General features: G+C 38.2%; 1 protein-coding gene across 3 annotated transcripts in view; it reads right to left on the bottom strand.

Annotated features, from left to right (window-relative positions):
• Nucleotides 1-14,773, bottom strand: part of BMPR1A (bone morphogenetic protein receptor type 1A) — a 74,232-nt gene that overhangs the window by 15,570 nt on the left and 43,889 nt on the right. For all 3 annotated transcript variants that reach the window (XM_030951541.1, XM_030951540.1, XM_030951539.1), the window contains one exon: nucleotides 5,770-5,968. In XM_030951541.1, the coding sequence (XP_030807401.1) occupies nucleotides 5,770-5,836 (67 nt within the window). In that variant the 5' untranslated portion in view covers nucleotides 5,837-5,968. The remainder of the gene's footprint in view (nucleotides 1-5,769; nucleotides 5,969-14,773) is intronic.

The following is a 14,773-nucleotide window of genomic DNA, read 5'->3' as shown; positions in this document are numbered from 1 at the left end:
TTGCTCCAAGGTTTATGTCTCCACCCTCAGAGTTCCAGCTCTCAGACATTCACACTGCTGCATCTTCCCCCTGGGAACAGGACAGGCAAAGGGAGGATCATGTTTTAGGATCTTGTGACACTACACTACTTGATGATGTAATTAATCTCTTCTTTTCCATGACACTTGCAGTTGTCACTCTGCAGTACAGCTAACAAACACACATACACAAATCTCACATAACCTTCAAAGGTGTAAGTGCAGTGTATTGTGCACTGAAACACAGCACCCAGAGACTTCAGGCACAGCAGTTTCCTAACCTCCACCTGCAAACTGCACAGAGCTGGTGGGGCAAAATAATACACATGAGCAACAAATGAGCTATCACACACTGATGAGCTTGTTCAAGATCCTGGATCACTTCCAGCCTGTTTACCCAGCCTTGAGAATGACAGTATCATAGACTTCTAAAAATACGAACTGCTCTGTAATGTGCATTTTACTGCATGACAAAGTTACAACATTCAACAAAATATCAGAGTAAGGGTGGAACATTCTCCTGACTTCACTGTAGTGTAAGACATTGACGAGAAAAAAGCTGATGGGACTTCAAGTTCTGATTTTGTCTTCTGCTCTGCCCATCATACACTGTATGTATTGTAGATTTCTACAAGTGTGAACAACTGTTACAGACAGGACAACACTTAAATGGTTTTCTGTTTAAAATTAAACTTTATATTAATAAAATAAATAAAAATTTCAAAAGCTAATAATAAAACAAATTGTTAAAACAATGGCTTACAATGTATCATATCCAGCCTTTGATCAAAAATATAAATTATTCAAAGCACTGCTTCTTCCAGTCACAGAAAATAACTTAAGACTATAAAATGTATTTCAAAGAAGCACAGGATATTAAAAATCTCACTAGGTTAGAAATTTAAGTCTACTTGAAAGCACACTTCAAATATGAATATTAACATGGATAAATCTTTAAAATGTACTGTGCGTGACACTGCAGTGTTACTAATCACTAAAACCTGAGTTAACCTGCTTGCAACTCAATGCCAGGATACAGATATCATTTCATTAAGTCTTCTGATCTAAGAAAAGATTTGTGTGACCCACAAAAACCAGCTCTATGAAATGCAGAGACAGCAATAAGTGTAAGAAGACAAATACAAAAGCCGAATTACGCCTACAATTTTTTGCTTACTTGTATCCTCTCTTTCTCCACAAAGGAAGGTCCAATATGGCCTACAGCAGAAAAGTTGTTTGATAGCTTTCTGAGTTCATAATATAGGTGTTGCCCATAAAAACCATTTCTATTCCAGAGTACACTATCCTTTAAAGGGATTTGTCCTAGCAGAAATACAGTGCTAGAGGCACTTCTTTCTAGCTACTCTGATCCATGCTTGTAAACTCCAAGAAATTCAATATATAAGTAAGAAGAATCTTAGTCAGAAGAGCCCCTTCACCTGCCTCCCTGCTGATGCCACTGGGCTCTTTTCATCAAAGATGAAAGTTGTACCAGAGCTCTTTATGTTAGACATGCCTTCCTTATGAAAAAGCATACCTTGACATTTTTATGTGGTAGTTCCAAATTACTTTTTCTTGCTTTAGGATGCAGATACTGCAAAATCTCCCACTCCAGTAAGCACATTTCACTTTTCTGCCTATCACAAACTTTCATAATGATTTAACATGTTCTGTTATGTGAATTAAACCTCAGTATAACTGACACAGCTTGAATACAATACTAGCACTTGCTCTTCAAAGACAAAATAATTTTTTTAAAAATCAGAAAAATTGTATGAGTGCAAAGAAAGTATCTTCAATGCTTCTCCAAACTCTGTGTTTGGCATTGTAACCAGAATTTTCCCTATAGTGCTTTCTTACATATCAAGGCTGTGATCTCCAAAGACCAGGCATGTTAGAGGTAGCTCCATCTAGCAGAACTGGTTCCTAAAAATCACAGCATGTTCCCAGACTACTGGTTTAAAACCTCTCTCCTGTCCTTCCAGCTCTCCCAGGAGCTACATCAGTGCTCAACACAGACAGGCAGCCCCTGCTTCCTCTGCTTCCCAGCCTGCAGTCCTCAGCCTCTGCTCCCACTTCCCTTCCCCAAAAGTCACTTCTGAAGACTGCTCTGTTCTTATGCACTCAATATAAAAGCCAGACTTGAAAATTTTGTGCATTTTTCTTAAAAAGTACACTGCATTCTAATTTAAATTAAAAGGGTTTTTAAAAAGTAAAGTTACTTAAAACTAAATGTGAAATTTTAATAAAGAAATAGATCAACTTTAAGTAATCCTTGGAAGAATTTTAATCAGACAGATTTATAAGAACATGGTTTCTGCCCATGTTTTAAAGACAGATGCAGCCATTAATTGGGGAAACCACCAATAAACAGAACTAGTGTTTTCAAATAATGAATCAGCTACTGACAACTAAGTTCTTTTGATAGATTTTAGAATTTTGTTTCAGATTAGTTTACACATTCAAATTCAGTTAACTACTTCACCTGAAATTGAGAAAGTGCATAAAGTTTTTAGAATATATCTTAATATATACCTTATCTATATCAAGTATTTGAATGAAAGTAATTAGAGTAGTGAACTAAAATCAACAGATTTTTTTTTAGTTCCCTAACAGTGGCAACTTTAAGTCCACTTTAATATTTAATATTAACACTAATTATTTTTAAATTTGACTTTTAATATATCTTTATGCATATCAAGTGGCATTAATACATTTTTAGTCAACTAATTTACAAGGATTAAAATACTGCTCTTCTGTGGTGTCTCTGAAGAATACATAAATGTGTGATGAATCACATGGGAAGTAAACTGCCAGCAACGAAGAACCAAATTTATGAGAACATATTTAAGTAGATGTTAAGCACTTTATTACTGCTACATATATTGATCAGACATGCTCATCAATGCACTATAACAACAAAGAAATACTCTACTTGGAAGTAAAAGTGGTTCTCTGCATGAAAACCCTGCACTTCTGGGAAGACAAAAACTGTTTAGTGCAGCCACAAAAGAGTGGCTGAAGCCCAAGACCTCTTGCCTGAGATCAGAAAAAGGAGGTGGATGAAGAGGCAGAGCAAGTCATAGACTTAAAGCTACTGCAAAGGTCTTCCACAGCAAGAAAGGAAATACAAAATGTTTTAATTGAAGAGGTTGCTATTAAATCTGTCCATCTGCAACCCAGACTTATTTTTGACTATTTCTCAAAATAAGTGAGGAAGTCTCAAAGCTATAAAGATACAACCCAAAGGGTAACCACTGGGTCCCCCTCCTGCATAGTACCAACCTCAGAAACTGCAGCTATTCACCAGTAATGTCATGGAACTGCCTCTGGCTTCTGCTGTTACTGTAAGAATATTTTCACAGTAATCAACACATGCAGCCACTTGCTTTTTCAAGTTACCTGTTAAGGAATCTGGTATGTATATATACATGCAGCTATACAGACACATTTGCTTTTATCATTCTCTCAGGTCTTGGTAAGCTCTGAAATTCCTAACATTCTGAAGAAGCCTCCAGAAAAACCCCAAGAGAGCAAACCATTAACCTGGATGCCAGACACTGTAAGTACACATATTGTTTTCTACTTTATCTGCTTTTTCTTCCTCTTTCTGTAAATCATACAAATTCTCTTCAATTCTTCCTAATGAATCTTTTTCACCTCTGTTGATGGCTTTATGATGCATTTTTCTAACAACCTGTATATATATTTTTTCCTTGTTGAGACTACTTTTTCAACGGTTTAAACTTTTCACTTCAGATTATCTCTTACCTATAAAAATTTCAAATGCTTTATGACTATGATCTTAATTCTTTCCTCCCCCATGAATCTAGGGAAAAGCAGAGAGATTTGACTGTTTTTTTCCTCACCACCCCTGGAAACCAAGCATATTTTTTACGTTTGAAGAAAAGCCCTCAGGCAACTTGCAAAGAACTAACAATATTTCAATAAGCTCAACTTTTCCATGGCTTTCAGAACTCCCTCAGTATTGATTTGAAAGTCAGGAAAATGTCTAAGATAAAGAAATTTCTTCTTTTGAAGCTGAAAAATAATTTTCAGTCTTTAAACTTAATTTATCTATATTACTTACTGTAAGTTATGAACTGTTATTAATGACCATGATTGTGGAAGGAGTTAATGTAATTTAATTTTAAGCCACTAGAAGACTTGTATATTTGTATTTTTATTTCTATTTGAATCTAGTGAGGAAAAAAACCTCTTCTGTTGCTATTGCTTGTTATTAAAATGCTAAATATTGTCTAATGCAGAGGAGTTACCATGACTTCAGCAAAAAGAACAAAGCATATTACTCCCAGCGTCCTCAGGGAACAAGGGAAGAAGCTGGTCTCTTCCACCAGAAGCACCAAGACTGCTTGAATACAAACAGAAGAAGCTCCACAGCAAAACATTATGTCTGAGTATTTTTGAGCAGAAGAGGTCTCTGGAAGTCACCTGGTACCACCACCTGGTCAAAGCAGGACCAACTTCTCCATCAGACCAGGTTGTTCAGTCATTGCAGTAAAGTTCTGACTACCTCTAAGGATGAATATTGCACTACTTCCCCAGGCAGCCTGTTGTAATACTTAACCACATTCAGTCAAAACTTCTTTCCTAATTTCTCAATGAAATTTTCTTCAGTTTATTCCCATAACCTAATCTAAGCACCTTACAGCTACCTGCAAATATTTGTAAATCTACTACAGACTTCAAGTATACCCCAAAGTAGGCTATTTCTGTCCAGGCAGATGTATCAAGCTCAGGCTTTGAAGAGACAACTCTGCCATATCCTTTAATCTAATATTGCAGATTCACACCAGAAAAAACCAAAAAGACCAGCATTTGGGTACTTATCAGGCTTCCTCCTCTCCCCATTTTAATGGGTTCATTGAATTGTTATTCTTGAAAGTAAATATCTCACATAGTATCTCAAAATCAAGGACTAAGCAGTAATTGATCTGAGTATGGAATAAGAATATAAACCCTTTTATACTCAAGTATTTAAATGGCAGTACCAAATTTGTTCTCTCTATTTTCTGAAAATATCTGGAAAGCTCTGTGTACTCAAACAAAGGAGGAGTGCACAGCTGGGAGAACAAACACTCTTACACAGAGACCCAACCAGGGATGCATATTTTCAGTTCAACCCAATTTGACAGAGGAGTTAAGTTCTAATGAGAACTGGATCTCCAGAAGTTTTTTGATAATTGGTGTATGGAAAGACAACAGACATACAAATGAGTATCTTCACTAACTGAAAACGAGGGTATCTGTGAGTAGTCCATAGCCTCACCTTGGCCCATCAAGTAGGCACAACAAATTAATTTAGATTAGTTATGGCACGCTACCTCTAGGCTGATGGGAGCATCAAAAGGCATGGGGAACTGCACACTGCAATTTCTTCAGTGGGTCAGGTTAAAGGGAATCAAATATTCACACACAGAGGAAACCGAAATTCAGAAAGTCAAACCTTCACTTCTGCTGCTCATCCAGCTTGCTCTGTCATCTACTAGGCATTTTTGGTATTGTTTCTATTTAAGTATTTGCTAAAATAAACCTAACCTATACTACAATGAATGACCACTAGAATGTCCTTCTTTTTAGGGAAGCATCCACATGGCACATCAGGCCAGTAAAGTCACCTGTCCGCAAAATAAACTCCAAAAGAAAAAAAATCCTACTTCAACCACTGGAAAATGCACAACTCTGCTACAAATCAGAAAGATAAGCTTATTTCAACTAGTTTATATTTACCTTGAACATGGAGAATGATAAGCAGATAGGCTCCAAGCAATTGCTCATGAACTCTCAATCGAGTCATTGTTCACTTTTAATCCTTCCTGTGTAAGGCGACCGGCCCCTCTGCGTGACAGATGCTAAGCTCTGTGAAGTCTAATACAGGATTCGGTGCTTGACTGCAAGGATGCTTCTGGAGCTTTTCCACCTTTGTTTCCTGGAAAATACAATAAAACAAAACATTTTAAAACTTCATGTATTTCTGAAACAAGCAAAAACCCTCAAGATGGTCATCATGCTGAGCATAACCAACAAACCCAACAAAAAAACCCCATGTGTTTATTAATATTAGCATCTGAAAACATTAGCTATGTTTACTATCTAACTGAATAGCAGGGTTCTTCTGAAATATAAACTTTTGGTAACAACCCACAGGGATGTTTTCATATTCCTATTAAAATATTAGATATGTCAACTCACTGGTCACAGATGTATAATTTTAGACTTGCATATAGCTGTTAGAGGTAGTATTCAACAGATTTAACATGTAAATCTGTTTGAAAACTATTTTCTTTACAGAAATGAAACCTTCTTTAAATTATTTCCCATAAAAAATAAATGCAAGTGGCGACTTCCCATAATACTGGGGGGGGGAAGCAGTAACACCATGTTAGGCCACTTGTTGAAAACTGCTGGTAGAGAAGCTTTATTACAAAAAAACCCCAGCCTTTCTGCTGGATGAAAACCAAATCTGCATTAAATTTAACAGTTAGTTTGGTTACCTAATATACTTGTTACTTTTTTTCCCCCTAGAAGAGTACTGCAGAAAAAAGACAACACTAACTGCAATTCAAAATCATTACACCCTGGATTCCCGAGCTGTGTGCAAATTAATTCCTCCTGAAAAATTACACTAGTGTATGTACACGCCATTTGGTCCACAAATAAAACATAATTCTGCTCTTGTGCAGTGGGTGAACATACTGCTAAGACAGCCACACTGAGTAAGAAGTCATTTTTTCAGACTGCAGTAGCTGTGGTCACGTTCCGCTCACAGAACTTTTCAATGGTGATGCACGAGGGGAACATAATTGGGCCTCAAAGGACTAAAAAGCAGCTTGAACACCTCAATAGTTCCTTGCAACAAAAGCGAAGCTGCACAAAGAGGAACAGAGCCCTGATTTTGCCTCTCCTCGGCCTCGTTTCGGTGGGGTTGACCCCCCTGACCCCTGTCAGCCTGGCGCTGCTCATGAATGCCAGGACGGGCGTTTGCTCGGGGATGGGCAGCAATTACTGTTGGTGGCCGCTTCCAGCATCAATAACTCAATCTGTGTGTCGGCGAGACCCAAGAACTTTTCATTTTAATGAGTCTTCGGAGGCATTTAACATGGAGGCAAATTAGCGGCTGAGCCAGGAGGTGTCCGTCACTTCCAATTTCAGCGGGCGCGGCGCCGCCCCGACCCCTGGCCTACTTTTCACACGTCTCTGACTTCTCCCTAATGCAGCCACAAAGAGGGAGCCAGGCACCCCCAGCCCCACGGCAGCCCCGGGCCTGGGCAGGATTATTGCCAGGCTGTGGTGGGACGGACTCGGAATTGCGCACCGCGCAAACGTCCGGAGCACCAGAAACTTCAGAGTAAACTTCCTGGCCAGGCAGAGGGAAAAGCGGTGTGACAGCAAAAATATTCATTCTTTAGTGTCCCCTATGCCACAACACCAATTGTGACAGTTAATAAGGAACATCATTCTAGCTATAAAACATCAGGCCAGCAACCTAAGTGCATAGGTATTAACGCTTGATTCTGTGTTTCAATGGCAATGAACTTCCAATCCTCAATAAAACATGTGGAATTTGAAAATTGCCAACAGCTTTTTGCAGCAATAACAACAAAGGCTTTATTTATGGTATTCTATCCAGCAAAACCAACTAAATCTTAGTAATAGTCTGTTTAAAGTATTTTTAAAAATCATTTCTGTCTTGTCCAATTTCAGAAGGGACATATATTTGCACTGCTGTACATAGCCCCCCCCCAATTCACCAGAGGGCACATTGGCACAGGAACATGTATTTGCCCCTGTAACACACAGCATGTTACCAACAAAACAAAACAAAACAAAAAAACCCCGCCAAAAAACCCAAGAAAAAAATTGAAGAAATTAACCGTTTCAGTGCAACTCACTCCAATTTCATGGTAATTTTTGTTCACTGACACACTCTAAGGTAGTTTCCAGAAATGCTGTCCAAGAGTATTAAAAAAAAAAATGTTCTCCACCAGTATTTTGTACTTCAATCTTCCTTCCAGCAATACTTCCCTTTTCACACATACACATACATAAAATATAATATTGTGTATAAAACCATGCAATAAAAATCAAAGAGAAAAAATTCTAATTCCCCATTTTAAAACAAAAAATACCCTTCCAGACTCCTATTAAAGAGGAAGACTAGGAATCCTGGCTAAGGCACAAAATTGAAAGAGCAACAGCTGGAATTTCTCCAAAACCTGCCTGATATAACAGTTTAGAATGACACAACTAAATAACCCCTTCAAATATATTAAAGCAGCAATTAACACTTGGAATGCTACTCTGCCAACAGAATGATGCTGAAGAAATTAAAATCCATAAGCCAATCAGTTGATTTTAAAGTTCTCAATCTCTTTTCTACTGTAGCCACAAAGAAGCGTTCAACTATAATCCACTAAAAAGTAATCTATTAATCAATGGTAACACCAGATTTTCCTGCACTGTATTTTATTATCATTCTTAGTAATCATTTATTGAAGAAAATGCTTTTATTATTAAAACTGTGGGTTTTTTCTGAACTGGAACTCAGCAGTCAATTCACAGCACTATCACAGCAGTCCAGCCCAATGTTCTGCATGACTCCAAATATGTGAAGCTGAACCGTGCAAGATCTCTCACATGGTCCAAACCAACTCTGAAAGCATGGAGTTCAGTGGTAACTGTTCTTTAGATGTGGCTATGTAATATTCTTAACAGCATGATCCCCAAACCAAGTGAGCTGTGCTGTTCCAAATTTCAATAAAGAATGATAGTGGTGAATGTAACAACAAAGATAGTATTGTATAAGGGGAACACATGAAAAAATGTCAATCTTAGACTTCACAAGAATTAAACATACAATGCACTTCAACAGACAAGATATTTCAAACCATTTGCAGCAGTACATGTAACACCAAGTTTATGTATTCAAACACAACAAAAGTAAAACTTACTAAATAGTTCTCTGATGTGTAACTGGGGCAAGAAGCAACTTAGGTAACTGTAAGCATATTACCTCAATCACAAGGACTGTTTTGAACAGGACTTTGAGATGAACAGAATGCCAGAGATAAACTGAACTGTCAGTCTAAATCAGTGTGCAACAACAGCTTCCCTGGAAGATTATGAAAAAACCTGATATGGTGCCACAAAGAAAATTACTCATTTGGATGAAGAAAAGAGGGATTATAAGAACAGTAAAGAATTCACTACAGGGCAGACAAGTAGTTTCAAGAATAGAGATCAGTAGCCTAGTTCAAATGGCATCTGAGGACCTTGATTCTTGATTCAGCTTGACTGAAGAATACTCACCCTTTTCATTAATGAAGTAGGCAGAGAAAGCAAAAACTTTAAAAAAATTGCTGACAAACAAATTGTCAGTTCAGCCGAGTGCTGTCTTTATGCAGGAAGATTTGGATCACATGAAGAACTAAAGTAACAAATGGAATGAAGTACAACAGCATGAAATTGGAAAAGTCATGCATATTGCATGCATGCTTATTGGGAATTTCTGCTTCACACAGACTAGAAGCTCACACATAAGAGATAGCTATGTCCAAGGACACCAACTGATTATAGAACATCAGACACATCCATGTGATGTGGCTGGGAGAAAGACACAAACACAACTCTAGTTAGGAAAATTTCTCAGGGAAAACAGCAAGACATGAATAGCACAAAGATAATATGATGGATAAATTCAACACCCATCTAGAAGGATACTATCTCAAGGAAAGAGAGACATTAGCGGATAAAAAGAAAAGAAAATAGTACAATTAAGACAGTTAAAATTGATGGGTAAATAACTACACTTTGACAACATAACAGGAATAAACACAATGAAAGACAGCTATTCAATCTTAGGAAAATTACTGGTTCAACAACAAGCTATGGATTAGCCATTAAAATTCATTTGGATCAGAAATTAGAAGACAATTCCTAACTAGAAGGTTGTAGGGCAGATTTTCAGACTAAATAGAGTCCAAAGACTTCATTAGTCTTTATTTTTCAAAGGACACCATCTCATGTAGCTACAGGTGCCAGGACAGGAACAGACTGATCTGGGACTACATTTCATTATTAATACAAAAAGGGCTATAGTTAGCTTCAGTTTATCCAAAGTCAAACAGTCAAACTTAATCAAGCCCATAACAAGAAGAAAGTTTCAGTCTGTGTACTGTGTAATTCTGTCAAATACTTGTACAAAACCTACTTTTTAAATGTGTTTTTATTATTCTATTGCAAGGCATGCTTACACAAACTGTTGAAAAGTGTCACAATGAAACACTCGAACTATGTATGCTTGAGTGCTGTCAAATATGTTAAATTAAACAAGCAAGGTAAATCCACCCCCAAAATCTGTCAAGAAATCCTACAGCTGATGGAGAAGCCTCCTGGTTATTGCAAGCCTGATGACTACATAGCCATCAACAAAAACAACTTCACGTAAGGCCCTATTTAGGCACTAATCTGCTCAAGCTCACAGAAATAATTCTCCTGAACTGTAAATTGTGTAAGAATTATTTAAAACTATTCCTGACTGCATAAATTTAAAAGCCAATAGACTGTGTAAATTATACAAGTCCTTTCTCCTTCTAGAAACTAAAGTGAAATCTGAAATGCTAAATGAAGCACAACTTTGTCTATTATATACTTCTCAAAAGAATTAAAAAAGAAATCTTAGTTCTCTCTGTAGTACATATGGAACCATGTGTTTAGAACACATGCACTGCAACACATTTGCTCATTCAAAAAACACAAGACCCTAACAAAAGGTTTTTTGCAGCAGGGGAGCTCAGAGTCTTAGAAAAGAGCTTCTTATTTCTAATCAGTGGGACAAGCCACCAAAATCCACCTTGGACAGTCAAACAGATATCTCCTGAAACAAAGATTTCCCACTGCTGGTAAATATCAAATCACGACAGAATTTAGAAGGCAAAATACCAAATTATGATATATCTGTCTGTTTCATAAACAAAGTTGTTAACTGTGAAGAAATGAAAGCCTAGCTGCTTTCTACCATGCCCAGCAAAACTGGGTAATTGGGGACGCCACTCACAGCACTCCTGAATGCCCATCTTACTGTTACTCTGGGCGTCCAATTAACTTACTGCTAAAAAGTTTCTTCAAATAAATTAACTGCTATGACATTCAGCAAAATTGTTTTCCCACTGCAAGCAGATATTCAGACATATCCTAATGTGTTACAAACACGACACATTATTTTATTTGAACATATTCAGAGAAAATTTCAATACACAATTTTTATTCACCTTGACCCACTCACCTCTTTTCTCAACTCCTTCACTTTGGAAGTGATTAGCTGGCTTAGAGCTTCTGCCCTTAGGACAATTAGCAAATGGACACCCATGCTCTTTCTACAATGACATCAACTTCTGCTATTCTACCCAGAAGCTATCCTTCTCACATGTTTTTATCATTTATCATTTTTGCTAGTTCCTTACTGCCATACCAGTCAATGTGAACAAGGAGAAAATCTCCACATGCAATGCATTCCATCTCTAAATTTAGTAACTACAAATAGGGAATCATAACTTAAACCTTTTAGATCTCATTCATTAGAAACATACTTTTGTTCACCGAGCATAAGCAGCAAGGGAAAAGAAATCATCAAAACTGTTAGAAATTTTACTAATGTTACTAATAAAAATATTTAGGTCATACTATATTGCCTACAAGACTTATCACACATTTTGGCTCTGAGTTTCAATATTTTGATGCAAATAATATACGTGGGCTGAGGAAAGGAAAAATCTGGGCCTCAATCCTGAATATATGTTTGCTCACATTTTTAAAAAGTGGACAAAGGACCCTAAAATAAGTGTGCCAGTGCCTTCAAAATTACAAATGCCTTCATAGAAAGAGTTTCTAATGTGCAACATGACTTCTAGCACTATTAAGACTAATGAATGTTTTCACAACCCTAAAGTATTTTTTTTTTTTTGTAATTTAAGGACAGTTATTCATTAATCCAGGTAAAAAAAAAAAGACCAAAAAACCCAGATCCAGAAATTAGCAGGGTAAGCATTTATTTTACTTAAATCCCATGATCTTGGCTTGCTTCTGCTACACCTATAACCTCTGCCCAATCTAGAAGGAGAAATTCACAACTTCTTTACGTCTCCAAAGTGAAAGTGACTATGCAAATTACGGAACTCAAGAAGAAGAGTTCTGCACGAACTGCAGAACTTTTTGTTTTTGTTTTCTGCTTCAAGAGCAGATTTTTCCTTTCACGATGCCTAAGGAAAACAACCTGTATTTTTGGTCACTGACTTTAATCAATAAGAAAGCATGCTGGACAAACCGCTGCTCTGCCGTGTGTCAGTGCCATCGGTGTGTGCCGGCAGAGGAGCGAGGGGCCGGAGCCAGGGCACCTCCCTGCCCTGCCGTGCCCAGGCCGGCCCGCAGCCCCGGCTCCCGGCGCGCCTCCCGGCCCGAGCGCTTCGCCCACAGGAGGGAGGTGTAAGCTCATTTCCCAGCAGGGGCACCTTGCTAAAGCCGGCCTCTCTCACGCACAACCTTTAGAAAATGTGGCTGCTATTTAAAAGACACATCACTTGAATTTCAATTTTTGGTACAAAGGAGAAGAAAACAGCAGCAACAAAGCTGAGACAACTCAATACGGGGTTTGGGAGTTAGCTGTTTTTAACGTGAAAAAAAGCAAGACTATAAACTACTTCTCTCCCTCCTGCCCTCGCCTCTTCCAGCCCTAACTCTCGTTTTCTAGGTAGTAAGATGTTTCCAAGCGCGCTGGCCCGCCGCCAGCTCCATAAAGCGAGCGGGAGGCGCTCCCCCCGCGGCCCCTCCCGGCAGCCCAAGGCGCCCGGCCTGACATGCTTTTCAAGGCGTGCTAGACTGCAGCGCAGACTTTCTGGCTCCACTTCCATTGTTTGCACGGCTGCTTTGCTCCTTATCCAGAGCCCGGATTAGCATAAGAATACTGTCTTCCCCCTCTGCAAGCCAGCTCCCCCTCTAGAAGACCTCCACCCCTTAAGAATAAACATAGGGTTGGGTTTCTTTTTTTTGGGGGGCTTCTCTTTAAATCCCTTTTTCCTATTCAGGACTTGTAGAAACCAATAAAATAAATAAAACGCTAAACAAGCGAGGCTGACAAGGCTCAGAAAGACCCGATTGCATAGATTAGTAATTACCAAGGTCAAGAGTCAACACCTGATAATGCACGGAGCCCTCACTCCCCACACTCAAACTGTGGACATGAAAGTTATTAATGGATATGCTTTCCATACGGAGCTGAAAATAAATAAATTTAGGACGGGTAACAGAGAGGAGCTTTTAAATCCCCCTTCCTTTCAATTTACACCTGGAAGACAGAGTTTCAAATTACTGAGAACAGACAGGAAACATTACTTATGAAGACAACTCTCAGCCAAAAATAGAAACAAACCCCTCTAAACTGCAAGTGGCGATGCCTTTACACAGCGGAATCTGCCCGCTCACACATCTGCAAACCCTTTCCCTCTGGTATGTGACAACGGGACTGTGGTGTCCCTTTTAGAGCAAGTGACGTGATCTAGTATTAAAAAAGGCCGACAGAAGAGCATTTCACAAGAAGCGAACTGCTTGCCCTCACAACACCTCAAAGTGTCAACATGGACATATTTTTTTGTTCTGCTACTCAGAAGGTAACAGCTGTCCAAGTGAATTCATATGTCGTTTCATGAATAAGATAAGAACACACTTGTAAATATTACTTCATAAGCAAGCCAAGTAATTTTTAAATCATCAAATTCTGCACTCCCCACTGCAATGGGTGAGAGATGAGCTTTCTTTGACAGTATTTGCTCGACACATACAAACAGCAGAGACAAGACTATCAAGTTCAACATAATGAAGATTTGCTAATACAAAACGCTGCTTAGCAAGGTAAGCCTTAATCCTCACTTTCCTCACCTGCTTGCCATACCCACGGAGGAACTGCACTCTGCTGAGAAGAGAAACTCCCAAATTCCCTGTCTAGCTGTTCCCACAAATCATTGTAAATAACACACAGATATCCTTAAAGGAGTGGTCTCCAGCAGATTTCCAAAGAGGCATTTTAATAGCTGGATGGGACAAATAAGTGAAATTGTAGGTGCTGCTTGTTTATCCTCCTCAAAACGACTGCTCTGACAGGGGGAAGTTATTTTTTACGTGTTCTTACTATAGAAACAAAATTTTAGATAAATGTAATTTGCAACGTTTACCTATTTATTAAGTTTGTTCTTTGTGTTAGTTATATTACCCTTATAACTTAAAATTGCAACCTTTCTTATTATTTTCAATTTTAATGAATAGTTGACTAACTTTTGTCATCTGTGAGCCTTCACTTCACCCTAGAAACTCATGTTGGGGATATTTTTATGAGATTACAAACTCCAGGCACAGAACACAAGTAGGTTACATACCTTCACAACAAGGGCAAAAGAAGTGAGCAAGTATTATCAGTGGCAAGTTTAGAATAGCCTAAACTAGAATGATTCATTATCTTACATACAACCTGCAAAGTGTTCAGATAGTCTCAGTATCAGAGTGATAAATGCTTATGTGTAAAGTGTGACATGCTCACCTACAGAGTTACCTCACACAGTGGATATATTAAATTAGATTGCTATATTAGGAAGGTGCTTACACAGGACAAATAATGTACAATTAATTACATGCTGCATTCAGCATCTATTTTCACCTGCAACATTTAATTTCAATGTGACATATATAA

The sequence above is a fragment of the Camarhynchus parvulus genome, chromosome 6, assembly GCF_901933205.1.
Source record: "Camarhynchus parvulus chromosome 6, STF_HiC, whole genome shotgun sequence".
NCBI classification, from domain to species: domain Eukaryota; kingdom Metazoa; phylum Chordata; class Aves; order Passeriformes; family Thraupidae; genus Camarhynchus; species Camarhynchus parvulus.
Note: the sequence above shows the minus strand (reverse complement) of the source record. Positions and strands in the feature narration are given on the sequence as shown.